Raw genomic sequence first — 25,000 nt, forward strand, 5'->3', positions numbered from 1 at the left:
TGAAAACACCAAAACTATGAAATCATGTAGTAACCCCCAAAAATATATTTTATATTTGAAATTAGCCACCCTTTGCCTTGCTGACAGCTTTACACATTCTTGGCACTCTCTGAACTAGCTTCACCTGGAATGCTTTTCCAACAGTCTTAGAGTTCCCACATATGCTGAGCACTTTTTGGCTGATTTTGTGGAATCTCAAATATGAAATATATATATATATTTTTTTAACACTTTTTTGGTTACTACATGATTCCATGTGTGTTATTTCATAGATTTGATGTCTTCACTGTTATTCTATAATGTAGAAAATAGGACAAATAAAGAAAATCCCTTGAATGAGTAGGTGTGTCCAAACTTTTTACTGGTACTGTATATTATCACAAGTTTTAACAAAGGCACTGTATGTAGGTATGTTTACTGCTGTTTTATAAACTAATGTCAAATTTTAACATAATTAAATTGCTTGTTGCTTTAATTTGTGTACTGAGGCTACCCCAGCTACCTCACCTACCCCATCTACCCCATCTACCTCAACTACCTCATCTACCCCATCTACCTCATCTACCCCATCTACCCTCATCTACCTCACCTACCTCAACTACCTCATCTACCCCATCTACCTCATCTACCCCATCTACCTCATCTACCCCATCTACCTCATCTACCCCATCTACCTCATCTACCTCACCTACCTCATCTACCCCATCTACCTCAACTACCTCATCTACCCCATCTACCTCATCTACCCCATCTACCTCAACTACCTCATCTACCCCATCTACCTCATCTACCCCATCTACCTCATCTACCTCACCTACCTCATCTACCCCATCTACCTCAACTACCTCATCTACCCCATCTACCCCATCTTCCCCATCTACCTCACCTACCCCCATCTACCCCATCCACCCCATCTACCCTCATCTTCCTCATCTACCCCCATCTTCCTGATCTACCCCATCTAACATCATCTTCCTAATCTACCCCAATCTACCTCACCTACCCACATCTAGCCTCACCTACCCCATTTCCTCATCTTCCCTCATCTACCCCATCTAACATCATCTTCCTCATCTACCCCATCTGCCTCACCTACCCCCATCTTCCTCATCTACCCCATCTATCCAATCTACCTCATCTACCCCATCTTCCTCAGCTTCCCTCATCTTCCTCATCTTCCCTCATCTTCCCCCATCTTCCTCATCTACCTCACCTGCCCCATCTACCCCATCTACCTCATCTACTCCATCTACCTCATCTACTCCATCTACCTCATCTAACCCCATCTTCCTCATCTACCCCCATCTTCCTCATCTACCCCCATCTTCCTCATCGACCCCCATCTTCCTCATCTACCGAATCTACCTCATCTACCCCATCTACCTCATCTACTCCATCTACCTCATCTATGCCCATCTTCCTCATCTACCCCCATCTTCCTCATCTACCCTCATCTACCCCCATCTACCTCATCTACTCCATCTACCTCATCTACTCCATCTACCTCATCTACTCCATCTACCTCATCTATGCCATCTTCCTCATCTACCCCCATCTACCTCATCTACCCCATCTACCCAATCTACTCCATCTACCTCATATTTCCCATCTATCCCATCTCAGTAGTCTCAGTAGTCAGTACTACAGTATAGTGAGAGTAGTCTCAGTAGTCAATATTACAGTATAGTGAGAGTAGTCTCAGTAGTCAGTACTACAGTATAGTGAGAGTAGTCTCAGTAGTCAGTCAGTATTACAGTATAGTGAGAGTAGTCTCAGTAGTCAGTACTAAAGTATAGTGAGAGTAGTCTCAGTAGTCAGGACTACAGTACAGTGAGAGTAGTCTCAGTAGTCAGGACTACAGTATAGTGAGAGTAGTCTCAGTAGTCAGGACTACAGTACAGTGAGAGTAGTCTCAGTAGTCAGGACTACACTACAGTGAGAGTAGTCTCAGTAGTCTCAGTAGTCAGTACTACACTACAGTGAGAGTAGTCTCAGTAGTCAGGACTACAGTATAGTGAGAGTAGTCTCAGTAGTCAGGACTACAGTACAGTGAGAGTAGTCTCAGTAGTCAGGACTACACTACAGTGAGAGTAGTCTCAGTAGTCAGTACTACACTACAGTGAGAGTAGTCTCAGTAGTCTCAGTAGTCAGTACTACACTACAGTGAGAGTAGTCTCAGTAGTCAGTACTACACTACTGTGAGAGTAGTCTCAGTAGTCTCAGTAGTCAGTACTACACTACAGTGAGAGTAGTCTCAGTCGTCTCAGTAGTCAGTACTACAGTAAAGTGAGAGTAGTCTCAGTAGTCTCAGTAGTCAGTACTACACTACAGTGAGAGTAGTCACAGTAGTCTCAGTAGTCAGTACTACACTACAGTGAACTCCTGTGTAATGGAAGTCACATTGACAGCATCATGAAAGTAGTCTCAGTAGTCAGTACTACACTACAGTGAGAGTAGTCACAGTAGTCTCAGTAGTCAGTACTACACTATAGTGAACTCCTGTGTAATGGAAGTCACATTGACAGCATAATGAAAGTTGCTCCGAATTCTGCGAGGTACAGATGGATCCTATTGTGATAGACTCTAGAAGGGATAGATGGGAGAAAGATCTCTCTCACACACACACACACACACACACACACACACACACACACACACACACACACACACACACACACACACACACACACACACACACACACACACACACACACACACACCACACACACACACACAAACACACCAGACAATTATTTTTCCCCTCCAGGTCGGAGACAGTTTAAGAGATAGCGATCTCTCTCTGTTTGGAGTACCCTGGGCGTTTTAACAGCAAAGCACCCTCCTCCGTCCCACTCTCCCTCCTATCTTCCCCCTCTCTTCCCTCTTCTTTAAGCCCTCAGGGCTCTTTTCAAGGTCAAGGCTCAGTCAGTCACTAGTTCTCCAGTATTTTTCTCCTGTCTGTCTGTCTGTCTGTCTGTCTGTCTGTCTGTCTGTCTGTCTGTATGTATGTCTGTCTGTCTGCCTGCATGCCTGCCTGCCTGCCTGCCTACCTGTCTAACTGTTTTGCAGCTAAAATGAGTCCAGGCAGTCCATCCCTGTTTCAGTTCGTCTTCTAATGAACCATCTTCTGATGTTCCTGTAGGGTTGTGTTTAGTCTCTCTCTTACAGTCTTCAGATGTTCCTGTAGGGTTGTGTTTAGTATCTCTCTTACTGTCTTCAGATGTTCCTGTAGGGTTGTGTTTAGTATCTCTCTTACTGTCTTCAGATGTTCCTGTAGGGTTGTGTTTAGTATCTCTCTTACTGTCTTCAGATGTTCCTGTAGGGTTGTGTTTAGTATCTCTCTTACTGTCTTCAGATGTTCCTGTAGGGTTGTGTTTAGTATCTCTCTTACTGTCTTCAGATGTTCCTGTAGGGTTGTGTTTAGTTTAGAACCTCCCCTAATTCTGTTATGAAGTGTTTATAGGAAGTCAGTTGGCCATTCAGAGTACACAACACTACTTTGTCGCTAATTGATCCTATAATGTTGCTATTTGATTCTATAATGTCGCTAATTGATTCTATAATGTCGCTAATTGATTCTACAATGTCGCTAATTGATTCTACAATGTCGCTAATTTATTCCTTAATGTTGTTAATTGATTCTATAATGTTGCTAATTGATTCCTTAATGTTGTTAATTGATTCCTTAATGTTGCTAATTGATCCTATAATGTCGCTAATTGATCCTATAATGTCGCTAAATTGATCCTATAATGTCGCTAATTGATTCCTTAATGTTGTTAATTGATTCCTTAATGTCGCTAATTGATCCTATAATGTCGCTAATTGATCCTATAATGTCGCTAAATTGATCCTATAAACTGTACTGTAAGTTACTTTGGATAAAACAGTTTTACTAGGGGCTAGATGACCTTGAATGTTTTCCTGTTTTAGTCTAAACGGTGGCTGTTGTTTACCTGTTTATGTTTGTGTCTCAAAATGGGACGTACCGGGTGTCATTTCCAATACTCACTATATTTACATGGTTATTTCAACCCTGTTGTTTAAGAGAGAGAGAGAGAGAGATGTCATTATGTTTCCTGTTTCCTGTCTCCCCTCTACCCAGCTGTTGTCAGTGCCATCCCAGTGCCAACCCTGGAGGGTAGCCAGTACCCTGGCATTCTGTCCTCGCCCACCTGCGGGTACAGCCATGGTACTTTGACCACTCACCCCAAGTTCACCCTGAGACCGATGCCCTTCCCCAGCCTCACCGTGGACCGCAGCTACACAGCAGGTGGGAGTCAGTACCGTTTACAGTCATTCTATATGTCAATCTCTCTTCTCTATCTCTCTCTCTCTGTTATACTGTTTATCTATCTATCTCTCTCTCTCTCTCTGTTATACTGTTTATCTATCTCTCTCTCTCTGTTATACTGTTTATCTATCTATCTCTCTCTCTCTCTCTGTTATACTGTTTATCTCTCTCTCTCTCTCTGTTATACTGTTATCTATCTATCTCAATTCAATTCAAGGGGCTTTATTGGCATGGGAAACATGTGTTTACATTGCCAAAGCAAGTGAGGTAGATAATATACAAAAGTGAAATAAACAATAAAAATTAACAGTAAACATGTGTCTCCAATACATTGGGCAGGATATACATATGGAAGTGCAGATCAGTTTCCACCTCATTTTGTGGGCATTGAGCACATAGCCTGTCTTCTCTAGAGAGCCATGTCTGCCTACGGCGGCTTTTCTGTTATACTGTTTATCTATCTATCTCTCCCTCGCTCTCTCGCTCTATCTCTCTCTCTCTCCACTCTCCTCTCTCTCTTCACTCTCTCCTCTCTGTCTCTCTCTCTCTCTCTCTCCACTCTCCTCTCTCTCTTCACTCTCTCCTCTCTCTCTCTGTCTCTCTCCTCTCTCTCTTCACTCTCTCCTCTCTCTCTCTCTCTCTCTCTCTCTCTCTCTCTCTCTCTCTCTCTCTCTCTCTCTCTACTTTCCCAAAAGGAGTCTGCACCTCTTAATCTCCCTCCCTCCCTCCATCCCTCCCTCCCTCCCTCCCTCCCTCCCTCCCTCCCTCCCTCCCTCCCTCCCTCCCTCCCTCCCTCCCTCCCTCCATGTCAATCCAATCCCTCCTCCTCGCTCTTTCTCTTTCTTTCTCTCTTCTTGCCTCTGGTCTCAATTTCTCTATCAGACATTTACTTCTCATTAGCACTGTCTTTTTCTGTCTCACTCCATGCTTGCTCTTATGTGTTAGGGCCATTAAGGCCATCCTTTTCCAGGCAAGTAAATGACACTGAGGAGAAGATGTATTAGCCATTTACACCCTATCCCCTATATAACCCTATGGGCCCTGGTAAAATGCAGTTCACTATTTTTTGGTAGCACATTTTGGTCATATTTTGGGTTTTTTGAACGTTACGTTTTGGGACTGACGCCCCCGACTGAGGATTGGTATTGAGCACTGATAAAACCTTCTGTCATAATTTTGACGTCTCCAGATTGACTTCAGGTGCAGTTTAACGTTAGCTAAGATTGAGGCGAGACCACCAGAATTTAGCTAGCAAACGTTAGCATTGCTAGCTGTTCTTTTGACGACCTTTGCTGCTGATGACAACATCATTACCATCTGTCTAAAGTAAGAATTTGATGACACGATCATGACGATGACAAAGTTGCTTCCTACTAAATATTTGCCGACTTTATCAACGTCATCATGTTTCCAAGGACACTATAGTGTAATTTAAACTAAAACATTTGTTAGCCTCCGTCCAGAATGACTGCTTGAGAACGTTGGAGTGACTCGACCGAGTGACGGAGGTGCAGCCTATGAATTAAAGAATTAAGGTACCATTCAGGACACAAGCCCAAGTAATTGGCTTATAGCTCAATATTGACCTATGTTTGTAATTTAAGACGAGGGGCAATCTTCAGGCTGGGCCAAAACGGGGAATTAGGTTTGTTTCAGTGTCGGGGAAAACACTTTGGCTGGATGGAGAGAGCAAACGAGGTAGGAGGAGGAGAGGAGAGGAGAGGAGAGGAGAGGAGAGGAGAGGAGAGGAGAGGAGAGGAGAGGAGAGGAGAGGAGAGGAGACATAGATGCCCAAGACATTAAGACAGTAAAATACGTTTCTAAACTCAACTATGTTTTACTGGTTAAATAAAAAGACCAGTGTTAAATGCCCCCTGGCCAAGACGCTTGACGTTTTTACCAACAAGTACTTTAGATCTTGTTTCATATGGACCCCTAGCTCTATAGCACAGTAAAGATAGAATGGACCCCTAGCTCTATAGCACAGTAAAGATAGAATGGACCCCTAGCTCTATAGCACAGTAAAGATAGAATGGACCTCTAGCTCTATAGCACAGTAAAGATAGAATGGACCCCTAGCTCTATAGCACAGTAAAGATAGAATGGCTCGGCTACCGATCTTAAGCTGCCAATGTCATCCAGACATTAGTGTCATGCCAACCAGACATTAGTGTCATGCCAACCAGACATTAGTGTCATGCCAACAACACATTAGTGTCATGCCAACAAGACATTAGTGTCATGCCAACCAGACATTAGTGTCATGCCAACCAGACATTAGTGTCATGCCAACAACACATTAGTGTCATGCCAACAAGACATTAGTGTCATGCCAACAAGACGTTAGTGTCATGCCAACAAGACATTAGTGTCATGCCAACAAGACATTAGTGCCATGCCAACAAGACATTAGTGTCATGCCAACAAGACATTAGTGTCATGCCAACAAGACATTAGTGTCATGCCAACAAGACATTGTATTGTATATAGTAGTGGCTTCTAGCCACACCTGTTTACATATCTGTATTGTTGTCTATCACCTGTTTATCTGTATTGTTGTCTATCACCTGTTTATCTGTATTGTTGTCTATCACCTCTTTATCTGTATTGTTGTCTATCACCTGTTTATCTGTATTGTTGTCTATCACCTCTTTATCTGTATTGTTGTCTATCACCTGTTTATCTGTATTGTTGTCTATCACCTGTGTTTATCTGTATTGTTGTCTATCACCTGTGTTTATCTGTATTGTTGTCTATCACCTGTTTATTTGTATTGTTGTCTATCACCTGTTTATCTGTATTGTTGTCTATCACCTGTGTTTATCTGTATTGTTGTCTATCACGTGTTTATCTGTATTGTTGTCTATCACCTGTTTATTTGTATTGTTGTCAATCACCTGTTTATCTGTATTGTTGTCTATCACCTGTGTTTATCTGTATTGTTGTCTATCACCTGTTTATCCGTATTGTTCTCTATCTGTATTGTTGTCTATCACCTGTGTTTATCTGTATTGTTGTCTATCACCTGTTCATCTGTATTGTTGTCTATCTGTATTGTTGTCTATCACCTGTTTATCTGTATTGTTGTCTATCACCTGTGTATCTGTATTAATGTTTATCACCTGTTTATCTGTATTGTTGTCTATCACCTGTGTATCTGTATTGTTGTCTATCACCTGTTTATTTGTATTGTTGTCTATCACCTGTTTATCTGTATTGTTGTCTATCACCTGTGTTTATCTGTATTGTTGTCTATCACGTGTTTATCTGTATTGTTGTCTATCACCTGTTTATTTGTATTGTTGTCTATCACCTGTTTATCTGTATTGTTGTCTATCACCTGTGTTTATCTGTATTGTTGTCTATCACCTGTTTATCCGTATTGTTCTCTATCTGTATTGTTGTCTATCACCTGTGTTTATCTGTATTGTTGTCTATCACCTGTTCATCTGTATTGTTGTCTATCTGTATTGTTGTCTATCACCTGTTTATCTGTATTGTTGTCTATCACCTGTGTATCTGTATTAATGTTTATCACCTGTTTATCTGTATTGTTGTCTATCACCTGTGTATCTGTATTGTTGTCTATCACCTGTTTATCTGTATTGTTGTCTATCACCTGTTTATCTGTATTGTTGTCTATCTGTATTGTTGTCTATCACCTGTGTTTATCTGTATTGTTGTCTATCACCTGTGTTTATCTGTATTGTTGTCTATCACCTCTTTATCTGTATTGTTGTTTATCTGTATTGTTGTCTATCGCCTGTTTATCTGTATTGTTGTCTATCTGTATTGTTGTCTATCACCTGTGTTTATCTGTATTGTTGTCTATCACCTGTGTTTATCTGTATTGTTGTCTATCACCTGTTTATCTGTATTGTTGTCTATCACTTGTTTATCTGTATTGTTGTCTATCACCTGTTTATCTGTATTGTTGTCTATCACCTGTGTATCTGTATTGTTCTTTATCACCTGTTTATCTGTATTGTTGTCTATCACCTGTTTATATCTTCTTAGACAACAATACAGATTAGAACTATCACTTTTTAATGCTAATAAAGAAATCCAAACAGCGTAGATTAGTGTTTTGTAAACCCCCCCACTCGAGGAAGTTATCATTCTCTACTAGTCATGTAAACAGAAAATATTCTCATTTATACAGCAAACAAATGATTGGCTCTCATGGCATGTTTATAACATGTGTATCCAGACATGCTAGACAGGGTGTATATCGGACTCTCATTACTAATGCACAGGAATGTGATTTCAGCTTTCATCCTTTTACATGTTGAAGTATATTTCATGTACGGCATCAGAGTGTTGAAAGACGGCTAAGATAAGAGATACATATTAGGTTAGGTTACTAGGAGTAGGGCTCCCTGGGTCTCTCAACATGAGGTTACTAGGAGTAGGGCTCCCTGGGTCTCTCAACATGAGGTTACTAGGAGTAGGGCCCCCTGGGTTTCTCAACATGAGGTTACTAGGAGTAGGGCCCCCTAGGTCTCAGCATGAGGTTACTAGGAGTAGGGCTCCCTGGGTCTCTCAACATGATATTACTAGGAGTAGGGCCCCCTAGGTCTCTCAACATGAGGTTACTAGGAGTAGGGCTCCCTGGGTCTCTCAGCATGAGGTTACTAGGAGTAGGGCTCCCTGGGTCTCTCAACATGAGGTTACTAGGAGTAGGGCTCCCTGGGTCTCTCAACATAAGGTTACTAGGAGTAGGGCTCCCTGGGTCTCAGCATGAGGTTACTAGGAGTAGGGCTCCCTGGGTCTCTCAACATGATATTACTAGGAGTAGGGCCCCCTAGGTCTCTCAACATGAGGTTACTAGGAGTAGGGCTCCCTGGGTCTCTCAGCATGAGGTTAATAGGAGTAGGGCTCCCTGGGTCTCTCAGCATGAGGTTACTAGGAGTAGGGCCCCCTAGGTCCCTCAACATGAAGTTACTAGGAGTAGGGCTCCCTGGCTCTCAGCATGAGGTTACTAGGAGTAGGGCTCCCTGCCCTGGGTCTCTCAGCATGAGGTTACTAGGAGTAGGGCTCCCTGGGTCTCTCAACATGAGGTTACTAGGAGTAGGGCTCTCTGGGTCTCAGCATGATGTTACCAGGAGCAAGGCTCCCTGGGTCTCAGCATGAGGTTACTAGGAGTAGGGCTCTCTGGGTCTCAGCATGAGGTTACTAAGAGTAGGGCTCCCTGGGTCTCTCAGCATGAGGTTACTAGGAGTAGGGCTCCCTGGGTCTCTCAACATGAGGTTACTAGGAGTAGGGCTCCCTGGGTCTCAACATGAGGTTACTAGGAGTAGGGCTCCCTGGGTCTCAGCATGAGGTTACTAGGAGTAGGACCCCCTAGGTCTCTCAGCATGAGCTAACTAGGAGTAGGGCTCCCTGGGTCTCTTAGCATGAGGTTACTAGGAGCAGGGCTCCCAGGGTCTCAACATGAGGTTACTAGGAGTAGGGCTCCCTGGGTCTCTCAGCATGAGGTTACTAGGAGTAGGGATCCCTGGGTATCAGCATGAGGTTACTAGGAGTAGGGCTCCCTGGGTCTCAGCATGAGGTTACTAGGAGTAGGGCTCCCTGGGTCTCTCAGCATGAGGTTACTAGGAGTAGGGCTCCCTGGGTCTCTCAACATGAGGTTACTAGGAGTAGGGCTCCTTGGGTCTCTCAACATGAGGTTACTAGGAGTAGGGCTCCCTGGGTCTCTCAGCATGAGGTTACTAGGAGTAGGGCTCCCTGGGTCTCTCAACATGAGGTTACTAGGAGTAGGGCCCCCTAGGTCCCTCAACATGAGGTTACTAGGAGTAGGGCTCCCTGGGTCTGTCAACATGAGGTTACTAGGAGTAGGGCTCCCTGGGTCTCTCAGCATGAGGTTACTAGGAGTAGGGCTCCCTGGGTCTCTCAACATGAGGTTACTAGGAGTAGGGCCCCCTAGGTCCCTCAACATGAGGTTACTAGGAGTAGGGCTCCCTGGGTATCAGTATGAGGTTACTAGGAGTAGGGCTCACTGGGTCTCTCAGCATGAGGTTACTAGGAGTAGGGCTCCCTGGGTCTCAGCATGAGGTTACTAGGAGTAGGGCCCCCTAGGTCCCTCAACATGAGGTTACTAGGAGTAGGGCTCCCTGGGTATCAGTATGAGGTTACTAGGAGTAGGGCTCCCTGGGTCTGTCAACATGAGGTTACTAGGAGTAGGGCTCCCTGGGTCTCTCAGCATGAGGTTACTAGGAGTAGGGCTCCCTGGGTCTCTCAGCATGAGGTTACTAGGAGTAGGGCTCCCTGGGTCTCTCAACATGAGGTTAGTAGGAGTAGGGCCCCCTAGGTCCCTCAACATGAGGTTACTAGGAGTAGGGTTCCCTGGGTATCAGTATGAGGTTACTAGGAGCAGGGCTCCCTGGGTCTCTCAGCATGAGGTTACTAGGAGTAGGGCTCCCTGGGTCTCTCAGCATGAGGTTACTAGGAGTAGGGCTCCCTGGGTCTCTCAACATGAGGTTACTAGGAGTAGGGCCCCCTAGGTCCCTCAACATGAGGTTACTAGGAGTAGGACTCCCTGGGTCTGTTAACATGAGGTTACTAGGAGTAGGGCTCCCTGGGTCTCTCAACATGAGGTTAGTAGGAGTAGGGCCCCCTAGGTCCCTCAACATGAGGTTACTAGGAGTAGGGTTCCCTGGGTATCAGTATGAGGTTACTAGGAGCAGGGCTCACTGGGTCTCTCAGCATGAGGTTACTAGGAGTAGGGCTCCCTGGGTCTCAGCATGAGGTTACTAGGAGTAGGGCCCCCTAGGTCCCTCAACATGAGGTTACTAGGAGTAGGGCTCCCTGGGTATCAGTATGAGGTTACTAGGAGTAGGGCTCCCTGGGTCTGTCAACATGAGGTTACTAGGAGTAGGGCTCCCTGGGTCTCTCAGCATGAGGTTACTAGGAGTAGGGCTCCCTGGGTCTCTCAGCATGAGGTTACTAGGAGTAGGGCTCCCTGGGTCTCTCAACATGAGGTTAGTAGGAGTAGGGCCCCCTAGGTCCCTCAACATGAGGTTACCAGGAGTAGGGCTCCCTGGGTATCAGTATGAGGTTACTAGGAGCAGGGCTCCCTGGGTCTCTCAGCATGAGGTTACTAGGAGTAGGGCTCCCTGGGTCTCTCAGCATGAGGTTACTATGAGTAGGGCTCCCTGGGTCTCAGCATGAGGTTACTAGGAGTATGGCTCCCTGTGTCTCTCAGCATGAGGTTACTAGGAGTAGGGCTCCCTGGGTCTCAGCATGAGGTTACTGTCCAGATACTAGAGAGTACACACAGACAAGTTTACTTCTATTTTGATATTTTTTTGTTTTGTTTTTATAGCTACAAGATATAGATCATAGACAACTATAATATAATAACTAGCTAACTAATTAACTAACAGGTGGAACTAACTAATTAAATAACTAATTAACTAACTAGCAAACTAATTAACAACTAACTAGCTAACTAATTAACTAACTAGTTAACGTATTAACTAACTAGCTAACTTATTAACTAACAGATGGATCTAACTAGCTAACTAATAACTAATTAACTAAATAACTAAATAACTAACTAATTAACTAGCTAACTAATTAACTAACTAGTTAACTTATTAACTAACTAGCTAACCTTTTAACTAACTAGCTAACTTATTAACTAACAGGTGGAACTAACTAATCTGTTTCTCTGTCTCTCTCTGTGCAGCGATATCGACAGAGGGCAGCTCCACGCTGGGGGTACAGCAGACCTTGATCAGCAGCAGTAGCAGTAAGCCAGGTGTAGGAGGTAAAGGGGACCTTTCTCTCCCTGGCACAGAGGAGGTCGGAGGTACCTCGACCCGTACCATCCCCACCGCCTGCGTCAGGCCCACGCACCCCCTACGAAGCTTCGCCAACCCCCTCCAGCCTCCACCCATGGGCACCATCGACCCCAAGGTCTACACACCCATGATGCCACATTCAAGTGAGTCGAATGTAAGGGACTGGGTTTGACGCTAGTGCTGGGTGATACAATAACGTGACCTGTGGACCTTCATATGCACATCTATGGCCAATATAACCAAGAATATAAAACAAATGTTTTAAGGCAGATTAAGGCTGATTTCTGGCTGATTTCTGAACAATGGACCTTTTTTATCTAATTGTCTCATATTTACACATTACAGAAAGGGGGATAGTCTGTTGGAAAGGGGGATATCTAGTCAGTTGGAAAGGGGGATATCTAGTCAGTTGGAAAGGGAAAGGGGGATATCTAGTCAGTTGTAAAGGGGGATACCTAGTCAGTTGTAAAGGGAAAGGGGGATATCTAGTCAGTTGTAAAGGGAAAGGGGGATACCTAGTCAGTTGGAAAGGGGGATACCTAGTCAGTTGGAAAGGGGGATATCTAGTCAGTTGTAAAGGGAAAGGGGGATATCTAGTCAGTTGGAAAGGGAAAGGGGGATATCTAGTCAGTTGTAAAGAGAAAGGGGGATATCTAGTCAGTTGGAAAGGGGGATATCTAGTCAGTTGGAAAGGGGGATATCTAGTCAGTTGGAAAGGGAAAGGGGGATATCTAGTCAGTTGGAAAGGGAAAGGGGGATATCTAGTCAGTTGTAAAGAGAAAGGGGGATATCTAGTCAGATGTAAAGGGGGATATCTAGTCAGCTGTAAAGAGAAAGGGGGATATCTAGTCAGTTGGAAAGGGAAAGGGGGATATCTAGTCAGTTGTAAAGGGGGATATCTAGTCAGCTGTAAAGAGAAAGGGGGATATCTAGTCAGTTGGAAAGGGAAAGGGGGATATCTAGTCAGATGTAAAGAGAAAGGGGGATATCTAGTCAGGTGTAAAGGGGGATATCTAGTCAGTTGTAAAGGGAAAGGGGGATATCTAGTCAGTTGTAAAGGGAAAGGGGGATATCTAGTCAGTTGTAAAGGGAAAGGGGGATATCTAGTCAGTTGTAAAGGGGAAAGGGGGATATCTAGTCAGTTGTAAAGGGAAAGGGGGATACCTAGTCAGTTGTAAAGGGAAAGGGGGATACCTAGTCAGATGTAAAGAGAAAGGGGGATACCTAGTCAGATGTAAAGAGAAAGGGGGATATCTAGTCAGGTGTAAAGGGGGATACCTAGTCAGTTGTACAGGGAAAGGGGGATATCTAGTCAGTTGTACAGGGAAAGGGGGATATCTAGTCAGTTGTACAGGGAAAGGGGGATATCTAGTCAGTTGGAAAGGGGGATATCTAGTCAGTTGTAAAGGGAAAGGGGGATACCTAGTCAGATGTAAAGGGGGATATCTAGTCAGTTGTAAAGGGAAAGGGGGATACCTAGTCAGTTGTAAAGGGGGATATCTAGTCAGTTGGAAAGGGGGATATCTAGTCAGTTGGAAAGGGGGATATCTAGTCAGTTGAAAAGGGGGATATCTAGTCAGTTGGAAAGGGAAAGGGGGATATCTAGTCAGTTGGAAAGGGAAAGGGGGATACCTAGTCAGTTGTAAAGGGAAAGGGGGATACCTAGTCAGTTGTAAAGGAGAAAGGGGGATACCTAGTCAGTTGGAAAGGGAAAGGGGGAGAACTAGTCAGATGTAAAGGGGATATCTAGTCAGTTGTAAAGGGGGATACCTAGTCAGTTGTAAAGGGAAAGGGGGATATCTAGTCAGTTGTAAAGGGAAAGGGGAATATCTAGTCAGTTGTAAAGGGAAAGGGGGATATCTAGTCAGTTGGAAAGGGAAAAGGGGATATCTAGTCAGTTGGAAAGGGAAAGGGGGATATCTAGTCAGTTGTAAAGGGGGATACCTAGTCAGTTGTAAAGGGAAAGGGGGATATCTAGTCAGTTGGAAAGGGAAAGGGGGATATCTAGTCAGTTGTAAAGGGAAAGGGGGATATCTAGTCAGTTGGAAAGGGGGATATCTAGTCAGGTCGTGCTACAGCAGGAAGTCGGTAGTGCTACAGCAGGAAGTAGGTCGTGCTACAGCAGGAAGTAGGTCGTGTTACAGCAGGAAGTAAGTTGTGCTACAGCAGGAAGTAGGTCGTGCTAGAGCAGAAAGTAGGTCGTGCTACAGCAGGAAGTAGGTTGTGCTACAGCAGGAAGTAGGTCATGCTACAGCAGGAAGTAGGTCGTGCTACAGCAGGAAGTAAGTCGTGCTACAGCAGGAGGTAGGTTGTGATACAGCAGGAAGTAGGTTGTGATACAGGAGCTCCATTGTCTGGCTCCACTACTACTCTACAGAACCAGATATCTTCATTATCATCGATGATGTGTTAGCCATCAAGCCAGTCTGTTAATGCTTGAGCTTATTAGATCTCTGTTATTAAATGGGCGAAAGTGATTTGGCCCGTAGCGAAGGTAAACGTCAGTTATGTGATTAGAAAGGCAAGGGAGAAAGATGGTCTATCCCTGCCTGAAGGGAGGAATACACACACACACACACACACACACACACACATACACACGAATAGCCTTTCCCTCTCTCTATCTCACTTTCACTCTCTTTCTTTCTCTCTCTCTCTCTACCCTCTCACGCAGGCAGGAATAGGAATAGAACTAAGCTCATGATTCATTTATAATTTATATTCTTCAAGAATCACTGGGTACATATCATTAATTTATAAGTCCAAAAATATATGTAAGCAACTAAGGCTTCTATCTGTAAATCACTCAGATAAAGAGCATCTACCTCGATTACGTGTCTGAGAATGAAGGTGATGAACTGTATGTGAGAGAACTTCCTCCTGGGCGAAGGACATTAGCTTTAGCCCATTGAGCCTCTGTAAAAGGCTGCAAGCACCCTCCGTAGCAGAACTGGAGAGCATTTCTCTGGCGTCTTCTACTGTGTTCACTTGGCTCTTAGCTCGCCGAAATCAATAAAATATCGTCTTTGAAGGAATTCTCCCAGTCAGACTGGAGAGGTGGTTTTAAAGGATGTTTAGCCCAGCAGTAGTATCAGTTAGGGATTATCCAGTAGACTGGATGTGTCCAAAATGGAACACTTTTCCCTTTAAAATGTGTCCCAAATGGAACTATTTTCCCTTTAAAATGTGTTCCAAATGGAACTCGTTTCCCTTTAAAATGTGTCCCAAATGGAACTCTTTTCCCTTTACAATGTGTCCCAAATGGAACTCTTTTCCCTTTACAATGTGTCCCAAATGGAACTCTTTTCCCTTTACAATGTGTCCCAAATGGAACTCTTTTCCCTTTACAATGTGTCCCAAATGGAACTCTTTTCCCTTTACAATGTGTCCCAAATGGAACTATTTTCCCTTTAAAGTGCACTACTTTTGACCAGAGCCCATAGACTATTACTTTGTTAGCCCATAAAAGTAGTGCATTATATTATAGAGAGGGTGCCATTTGGGAAGCAGTCCTGAAGGACGTTTTTCCTTACAAAGCCTGTCTGTTTCACCTCCCTTCCCTGGCGAACGGCTCCAGGCTGTTTCAGGTGTAGTCAGGCAACAGCAGGAGCCCAGTCTCTCTTCTACAGAGAGTAAAACATCAGACATGCAGGTCTTTGAGGGAGCTAGCTATTGGTAGAGATTGATATTTATTGATTTCGCAAAGTGGTGTGCTGTGAAACAAAGCGGTTTAAATTACTTTGGTCCACGGAAATGCTTTACAGTACTGGAAAAAGCCCTACAGATATTTAGCCATTCTGATGCTGACAATAGACCATGGGTATATACAGTACACCTCAGTGCTTACAGTAGCTTACACATTGTTATAGTACTGTGTTTACAGTAGGTTACACATTGTGATAGTACTGTGTTTACAGTAGGTTACACATTGTTATAGTAATGTGTTTACAGTAGGTTACACATTGTTATAATACTGTGTTTACAGTAGGTTACACATTGCGATAGTACTGTGTTTACAGTAGGTTACACATTGTTATAGTACTGTGTTTACAGTAGGTTACACATTGTTATAGTACTGTGTTTACAGTAGGTTAGACATTGCGATAGTACTGTGTTTACAGTAGGTTACACATTGTTATAGTACTGTGTTTACAGTAGGTTACACATTGTGATAGTACTGTGTTTACAGTAGGTTACACATTGTGATAGTACTGTGTTTACAGTAGGTTACACATTGTGATAGTACTGTGTTTACAGTAGGTTACACATTGTGATAGTACTGTGTTTACAGTAGGTTACACATTGTGATAGTACTGTGTTTACAGTACGTTACACATTGTGATAGTACTGTGTTTACAGTAGGTTACACATTGTGATAGTACTGTGTTTACAGTAGGTTACACATTGCGATAGTACTGTGTTTACAGTAGGTTACACATTGTGATAGTACTGTGTTTACAGTAGGTTACACATTGTGATAGTACTGTGTTTACAGTAGGTTACACATTGTGATAGTACATGGTTGATTGTTAGAACATTTCTCACTCAATGGCTCATTTTGGACCAATTGAACCTTTTGGTAAGAACACTGAGTGGAGAGTAGTGACAGTTAGAACACTGAGTGGAGAGTAGTGACAGTTAGAAAACTGAGTGGAGAGTAGTGACAATCAGAACACTGAGTGGAGAGTAGTGACAGTTAGAACACTGAGTGGAGAGTAGAGACAGTTAGAACACTGAGTGGAGAGTAGTGACAGTTAGAACACTGAGTGGAGAGTAGAGACAGTTAGAACACTGAGTGGAGAGTAGAGACAGTTAGAACACTGAGTGGAGAGTAGGTACAGTCAGAACACTGAGTGGAGAGTAATAACAGTTAGAACACTGAGTGGAGAGTAGTGACAGTTAGAGCACTGAGTGGAGAGTAGTGACAGTTAGAACACTGACTGGAGAGTAGTGACAGTTAGAACACTGAGTGGAGAGTAGTGACAGTTAGAACACTGAGTGGAGAGTAGTGACAGTTAGAACACTGAGTGGAGAGTAGTGACAGTTAGAACACTGAGTGGAGAGTAGTAACAGTTAGAACACTGAGTGGAGAGTAGGGACAGTTAGAACACTGAGTGGAGAGTAGGGACAGTTAGAACACTGAGTGGAGAGTAGTGACAGTTAGAACACTGAGTGGAGAGTAGTGACAGTTAGAACACTGAGTGGAGAGTAGTGACATTTAGAACACTGAGTGGAGAGTAGTGACAGTTAGAACACTGATTGGAGTGTAGTGCAGTTAGAACACTGAGTGGAGAGTAGTGACAGTTAGAACACTGAGTGGAGAGTAGTGACAGTTAGAACACTGAGTGGAGAGTAGTGACAGTTAGAACACTGAGTGGAGAGTCGTGCCAGTTAGATCACTGAGTGGAGAGTCGTGACAGTCAGAATACTGAGTGGAGAGTAATGACAGTTAGATCACTGAGTGGAGAGTCGTGACAGTCAGAATACTGAGTGGAGAGTCGTGACAGTTAGAACACTGAGTTGAGAGTTGTGACATTTAGAACACTGAGTGGAGAGTAGTGACAGTTAGAACACTGAGTGGAGAGTAGGTACAGTCAGAACACTGAGTGGAGAGTAATAACAGTTAGAACACTGAGTGGAGAGTAGTGACAGTTAGATCACTGAGTGGAGAGTAGTGACAGTTAGAACACTGAGTGGAGAGTAGTGACAGTTAGAACACTGAGTAGAGAGTCGTGACAGTCAGAACACTGAGTGGAGAGTAGTGACAGTTAGAACACTGAGTGGAGAGTAGTGACAGTTAGAACACTGAGTGGAGAGTAGTGACAGTTAGAACACTGAGTGGAGAGTAGTGACAGTTAGAACACTGAGTGGAGAGTAGTGACAGTTAGAACACTGAGTGGAGAGTAGTAACAGTTAGAACACTGAGTGGAGAGTAGGGACAGTTAGAACACTGAGTGGAGAGTAGGGACAGTTAGAACACTGAGTGGAGAGTAGGGACAGTTAGAACACTGAGTAGAGAGTAGTGACAGTTAGAACACTGAGTGGAGAGTAGTGACAGTTAGAACACTGAGTGGAGAGTAGAGACAGTTAGAACACTGAGTGGAGAGTAGTGACAGTTAGAACACTGAGTGGAGAGTAGAGACAGTTAGAACACTGAGTGGAGAGTAGTGACAGTTAGAACACTGAGTGGAGAGTAGAGACAGTTAGAACACTGAGTGGAGAGTCGTGACAGTTAGAACACTGAGTGGAGAGTAGTGACAGTTAGAACACTGAGTGGAGTGTAGTGCAGTTAGAACACTGAGTGGAAAGTAGTGACAGTTAGAACACTGAGTGGAGAGTAGTGACAGTTAGAACACTGAGTGGAGAGTAGTGACAGTTAGAACACTGAGTGGAGAGTAGTGACAGTTAGAACACTGAGTGGAGAGTAGGGACAGTTAGAACACTGAGTGGAGAGTAGGGACAGTTAGAACACTGAGTGGAGAGTAGGGACAGTTAGAACACTGAGTGGAGAGTAGTGACAGTTAGAACACTGAGTGGAGAGTAGTGACAGTTAGAACACTGAGTGGAGAGTAGAGACAGTTAGAACACTGAGTGGAGAGTAGTGACAGTTAGAACACTGAGTGGAGAGTAGGTACAGTCAGAACACTGAGTGGAGAGTAATAACAGTTAGAACACTGAGTGGAGAGTAGTGACAGTTAGATCACTGAGTGGAGAGTAGTGACAGTTAGAACACTGAGTGGAGAGTAGTGACAGTTAGAACACTGGGTAGAGAGTAGAGACAGTTAGAACACTGAGTGGAGAGTAGTGACAGTTAGAACACTGAGTGGAGAGTAGAGACAGTTAGAACACTGAGTGGAGAGTCGTGACAGTTAGAACACTGAGTGGAGAGTAGTGACAGTTAGAACACTGAGTGGAGAGTAGAGACAGTTAGAACACTGAGTGGAGAGTAGAGACAGTTAGAACACTGAGTGGAGAGTAGTGACAGTTAGAACACTGAGTGGAGAGTAGAGACAGTTAGAACACTGAGTGGAGAGTCGTGACAGTTAGAACACTGAGTGGAGAGTAGTGACAGTTAGAACACTGAGTGGAGAGTCGTGACAGTTAGAACACTGAGTGGAGAGTAGTGACAGTTAGAACACTGAGTGGAGAGTAGAGACAGTTAGAACACTGAGTGGAGAGTCGTGACATTTAGAACACTGAGTGGAGAGTCGTGACAGTTAGAACACTGAATGGAGAGTCGTGACATTTAGAACACTGAGTGGAGAGTCGTGACAGTTAGAACACTGAGTGGAGAGTCGTGACAGTTAGCCTGGTACTTCTGCTAATGGAATACTGAGTTGTGGGTTCTAACATGTTAACCTGCTAACATCAATACGTTATCGAGGTTTTGATTGAACACTCAACATTGGACGTGATGTAACGTCTTCCATGAGATCACAGGAATTAACACCATAACTATACTATTGTTTTATTTTGTTCACTCAAGTGACACATTAGCCTAAACAAGTATTATGTGGGGAGACAGCAGCCATAGATTTGGGTTGTGTTACTTTAGCTATGGTTCAGCACTAGTATCATTGAGTGCAAATAGTTTTTGTGGAAAAGCAATGATATATCGTTAACCCTATCTGAACAGCTGCAATGTGTTTCCAAGTCAACGTTTTTTTTCTTGATGTGATCAAGACACTCATAACAAAAATGAATGTTACTGATATCAATAACACAGATTTTGTTCCAATGGTCGCGACAGTTAGAACAATGGTCGTGACAGTTAGAACACTGAGTGGAGAGTAGTGACAGTTAGAACACTGAGTGGAGAGTAGAGACAGTTAGAACACTGAGTGGAGAGTCGTGACATTTAGAACACTGAGTGGAGAGTCGTGACAGTTAGAACACTCGCCTAAGGAATACATTCAATCTATAACACCTGTTAGGTGGCCTGGATTTAGATGAAACTCTCTGAGTTAGATATTTTAAATTTTTACCTTTATTTAACCAGGCAAGTCAGTTAAGAACAAATTATTATTTTCAATGACAGCCTAGGAACAGTGGATTAACTGCCTTGTTCAGGGGCAGAACGACAGATTTTGTACCTTGTCAGCTCGGGGGTTTGAACTTGCAGCCTTCCGGTTACTAGTCCAACGCTCTAACCACTAGGCTACCCTGCCGCCCCTAATACTGTAGGAACAGTCAGACTGATTGAAATGGAGGAGGGGCTGCAGGAACAGTCGGACTGATTGAAGTGGAGGAGGGGCTGTGGGAACAGTCGGACTGATTGAAGTGGAGGAGGGGCTGTGGGAACAGTCGGACTGATTGAAGTGGAGGAGGGGCAGTAGGAACAGTCGGACTGATTGAAGTGGAGGAGGGGCTGTGGGAACAGTCGGACTGATTGAAGTGGAGGAGGGGCTGTGGGAACAGTCGGACTGATTGAAATGGAGGAGGGGCTGTGGGAACAGTCGGACTGATTGAAGTGGAGGGGCTGTGGGAACAGTCGGACTGATTGAAATGGAGGAGGGGCTGCAGGAACAGTCGGACTGATTGAAGTAGGCTAATAATTCCTAATCATGTTTGGAGTGCACTGAGCGCACTGGGTACCTTGATGTTACTCTGTGTTTAGTGAAGGGGGTGAGAGTTTAATGAATGTACCTTGATGTCACTCTGTGTGAAAGCTAGTTTACAGGTCATTAGCGACCAGTAGCTCGCAGGCTGTTAGTGATTTGCTCGTATATGCACTGAGTCTACAAAGCATTGCAAATACTTTCCTAATGTTGAGGTGCACGCCCCCCCCCACCCCTTGTACCCTCAGAACGGACAAGGACTGTACAAGGTGTCGGAAGACGTTCCACAGGGATGCTGGTCCATGTTGACTCCAATGCTTCCCACAGTTGTGTCAAATTGTCTGGATGTCCTTTGGGTGGTGGACCATTCTTAATACACATTGGAAACTGTTGAGCATGAAAAACCCAGCAGCGTTGCAGTTCTTAACACAAACCGGTGCACCAGCCACCTACTGTACTACCATCCCCCTTTCAAAGGCACTTCAATATTTTGTCTTGCCCATTCATCCTAAGAATGGCACACATTCACAATCCATGTCCCAGTTGTTTAAAGTTTTAAAAATATATATATTTTAAGCTGTTTCCTCCCTTTCATCTACACTGATTGAAATGGATTAACAAGTAACATCAATAAGGGATCATAGGTTTCACCTGGATTTACCTGGTCAGTCTATGTCATGGAAAGAGCAGGTGTTCTTAATGTTTTGTACACTCAGTGTATATTCTGAGATATAATCAGTAGTGTCATATTACATGAATACACCATTAATACACAATAATACACCATTATTACACAATAACACACCATTATTACACAATAACACACCATTATTACACAATAATACACCATTATTACACAATAACACACCATTAATAGACAATAACACACCATTAATACACAATAGCACACCATTAATACACAATAACACACCATTAATACACAATAACACACCATTAATACACAATAACACACCATTAATAGACAATAACACACCATTAATACACAATAACACACCATTATTACACAATAATACACCATTATTACACAATAACACACCATTAATACACAATAGCACACCATTAATACACAATAGCACACCATTAATACACAATAACACACCATTAATACACAATAACACACCATTAATACACAATAACACACCATTAATACACAATAGCACACCATTAATACACAATAGCACACCATTAATACACAATAACACACCATTAATACACAATAACACACCATTAATACACAATAACACACCATTAATACACAATAACACACCATTAATACACAATAACACACCATTAATACACAATAACACACCATTAATACACCTACAGCAGTGGTTTCCAACCTGACAATTTGTTTTGATTTGTTTTTTTTGTTTTGTTTTTTTCCAAAAATTATAACATTTGGAAGTATTAATGAAATTATTCGTGTTTTTTTCATTACTTTTCACAAATAGTTTGTAAGAATAATAATAATTATTATAAAAATAATTGTTACATTCACTGCTAAAATGGACTTAATTTTTCTGCCAAGAAATGTTATGTTAAAAAAATTATTCTAATCGTGGTCCTCAAGAGATTTTGAGGGGATTTTGGTGGTCCCTTTGACAGAAAAGGTACAGCTGACCTACAGTACACTATAGACAGGGCTGGCCCTAGCCTTTTAGGGGCTCTAAGCAAAATTCTGGGCTAAATATTTTAGTGGCCCCCCTCTTGATTAAGAAACATTTCAAGTTTATGAGGACATTTCCTGCAGTTCTACCCATTTTGCCATGACCTATGCCATGTTAAAACTGCAACATGTAACTCTTTGGGTGACCCGTCCAAATTCACATAGTATTGTGAGTTATAGATCTGTCATTCGCATTGAAAGCAAGTCTAAGAAGCAGTCGATCTGTTCTATGTGCACTATTTCTATGCGTCCCGTTCTTAAGTTTAATTTTTGCATCTTTTACTTTTGGTTTTGTACACCAGCTTCAAACAGCTGAAAATACAACATTGTTTGGGTTACGGAAAAGATATTTCACAGCGGTTTAGATGGTACAATGATTCTCTACACTATACTTCCTGTTTTGTCACATAATCTGAAATGACGGCAAACTACTAGAATTTTAGCAACCAGGAAACGTCGGAATGACATCTGAGAGAGAGTGACTAACAAAACCCTGGAGGTCAGGCCCCATGGAGGCCCCAAAACCCTGGAGGTCAGGCCTCATGGAGGCCCCAAAACCCTGGAGGTCAGGCCTCCTGGAGGCCCCAAAACCCTGGAGTTCAGGCCCCATGGAGGCCCCAAAACCCTGGAGGTCAGGCCCCATGGAGGCCCCGAAACCCTGGAGGTCAGTCCCCATAGAGGCCCCAAAACCCTGGAGGTCAGGCCCCATGACTACTTCAAGTTTATATCGCTGACTAGACTAATTTACCAATGTAAAACATTTTAGCTGACATAGCAGTGTTAACTTCATCGACAGTAACTTTGAGGAGACAATGCTCGTCAACGACTTATTATTTCTGGATGAACTATGGACGGTAACAAGATCAGCTGGGAAAAATACACTATTACCAAAAAAAAACAGTTTAATTTTAGTCGATGAAAATGTGACGAGACGAGAATTCCACTTGAGACTAATGGATATTTTAATTTGACACGAAACTCCTTTTCATCTGTTTTGTCCAATCAGAAACATGCAGAATATTTAATGCATTCCTGTTATTGGCAGAATTTACATTTTTCAGTTGTGTGGTCTGATTGAGCTGATCTACCCGGAGGGTCTCTTCAGTCTTTTGAACTGATGCGAAGCCAGTACACTGGACTTGTAACTAGTGGATTTACCTCAACTAGAAACTATGTTTACTCATGTTTTCAATTTATGTAGATATGTTGTTTGCTTTGATCCAATCAGAAGCCTTATTTTACTAGTCATCTGTGTTGCCGTTGTCCGCAAATGTCAGTTGGTTTACAAATGGCTTTTCAAATGTCAGTTGGTTTACAAATGGCTTTTCAAATGTGAGTTGGTTTACAAATAGCTTTTCAAATGTGAGTTGGTATACAAATGGCTTTTCTGTAAAGCTACATTTCTCCCCTTTTCAAGGAAACTTTTGTTATTTTAAATGCTTTCACTTTATGACGGGGAGATTAAATCTGAGCTGATGATTGGTTTAACCTGTAGCCAAGACTTTATCGCCTATAGGGTTAATTATGGCTGGCATTGGTTACAATCTGCCACTAAGATATTCAAAGGGATTGTAGGCCTAGTTGGACAAGGCTATCTGAATGTAAAAAAACATGAAATATTCATTAAGTAATAGAAGGGGGGAAAAAATGACTATTATGTGGACAAAATGGTGCCGAGTTTTAGTCGGCTGATAATAACTAAAACTGATGAAGGATGAAATGACTCAAAAAATATATATTTTAAGACTCAAAATAAATCTAAAGAAAAGCTGTCAAAATGAACTGTGTGGCTAATGGGCTAATGGGGTGGCTGTCGGTGTGTCACTTCCTGACCTTAGTTCCTTTGTTGTGTCTCTATTTTGGTTTGGTCAGGGAGTGAGTTTGGGTGGGCATTCTATGTGTTTGGCCTGGTATGGTTCCCAATCAGAGACAGCTGTCTATCGTTGTCTCTGATTGAGAACCATTCTTAGGCAGTCGTTTCCCACCTGTGTTTGTGGGTAGTTGTTTCCTGTTTGGTGTTTTGTCACCTGATAGGACTGTTTTGTTTTTTTGTTATTTTGTATTCGGTGTTCAGATTAATACATTTAACATGTACCACGCTGCATTTTGGTCCGATCCTTCATACTCCTCATCAGTCGAGGACGAGAACCGTTACACGGTGGCTGTCGGTGGCTGTCGGTGACTGTCGGTGACTGTCGGTGACTGTCGGTGACTGTCGGTGGCTGTCGGTGACTGTCGGTGGCTGTCGGTGACTGTCGGTGACTGTCGGTGGCTGTCGGTGACTGTCGGTGGCTGTCGGTGACTGTCGGTGGCTGTCGGTGACTGTCGGTGACTGTCGGTGGCTGTCGGTGGCTGTCGGTGGCTGTCGGTGGCTGTCGGTGGCTGTCGGTGGCTGTCGGTGACTGTCGGTGGCTGTCGGTGACTGTCGGTGACTGTCGGTGGCTGTCGGTGACTGACATTAAGAAGAGAAAAAACGCTGATTCACAATCACATGTCAAAATTCCACCTTTGATATTTTTCGACAATTCAACAGAAGGTTGTGACCCCCGACTGAGTTCCAAAAAATTCAAAAAACACTCAATCTTATGAAAGCAGCCCTGACTATAGAATAAAATCTTTCCGTACAGACTCATTATTTACAATGCAGGCTGAAGGT

The 25,000-nt window shown here is 43.3% G+C and overlaps 1 protein-coding gene across 1 annotated transcript in view; it reads left to right on the plus strand.

Moving 5' to 3' along the window:
- The window catches only part of LOC139409827 (netrin receptor DCC-like), a 567,888-nt gene that overhangs the window by 522,453 nt on the left and 20,435 nt on the right, over positions 1–25,000 (plus strand). The window contains exons 27-28 of the mRNA XM_071155214.1: positions 4,106–4,273; positions 11,985–12,242. Coding sequence (XP_071011315.1) covers positions 4,106–4,273; positions 11,985–12,242 — 426 coding nt within the window. The remainder of the gene's footprint in view (positions 1–4,105; positions 4,274–11,984; positions 12,243–25,000) is intronic.

Source organism: Oncorhynchus clarkii, chromosome 5 (assembly GCF_045791955.1).
Source record: "Oncorhynchus clarkii lewisi isolate Uvic-CL-2024 chromosome 5, UVic_Ocla_1.0, whole genome shotgun sequence".
NCBI lineage: Eukaryota > Metazoa > Chordata > Actinopteri > Salmoniformes > Salmonidae > Oncorhynchus > Oncorhynchus clarkii.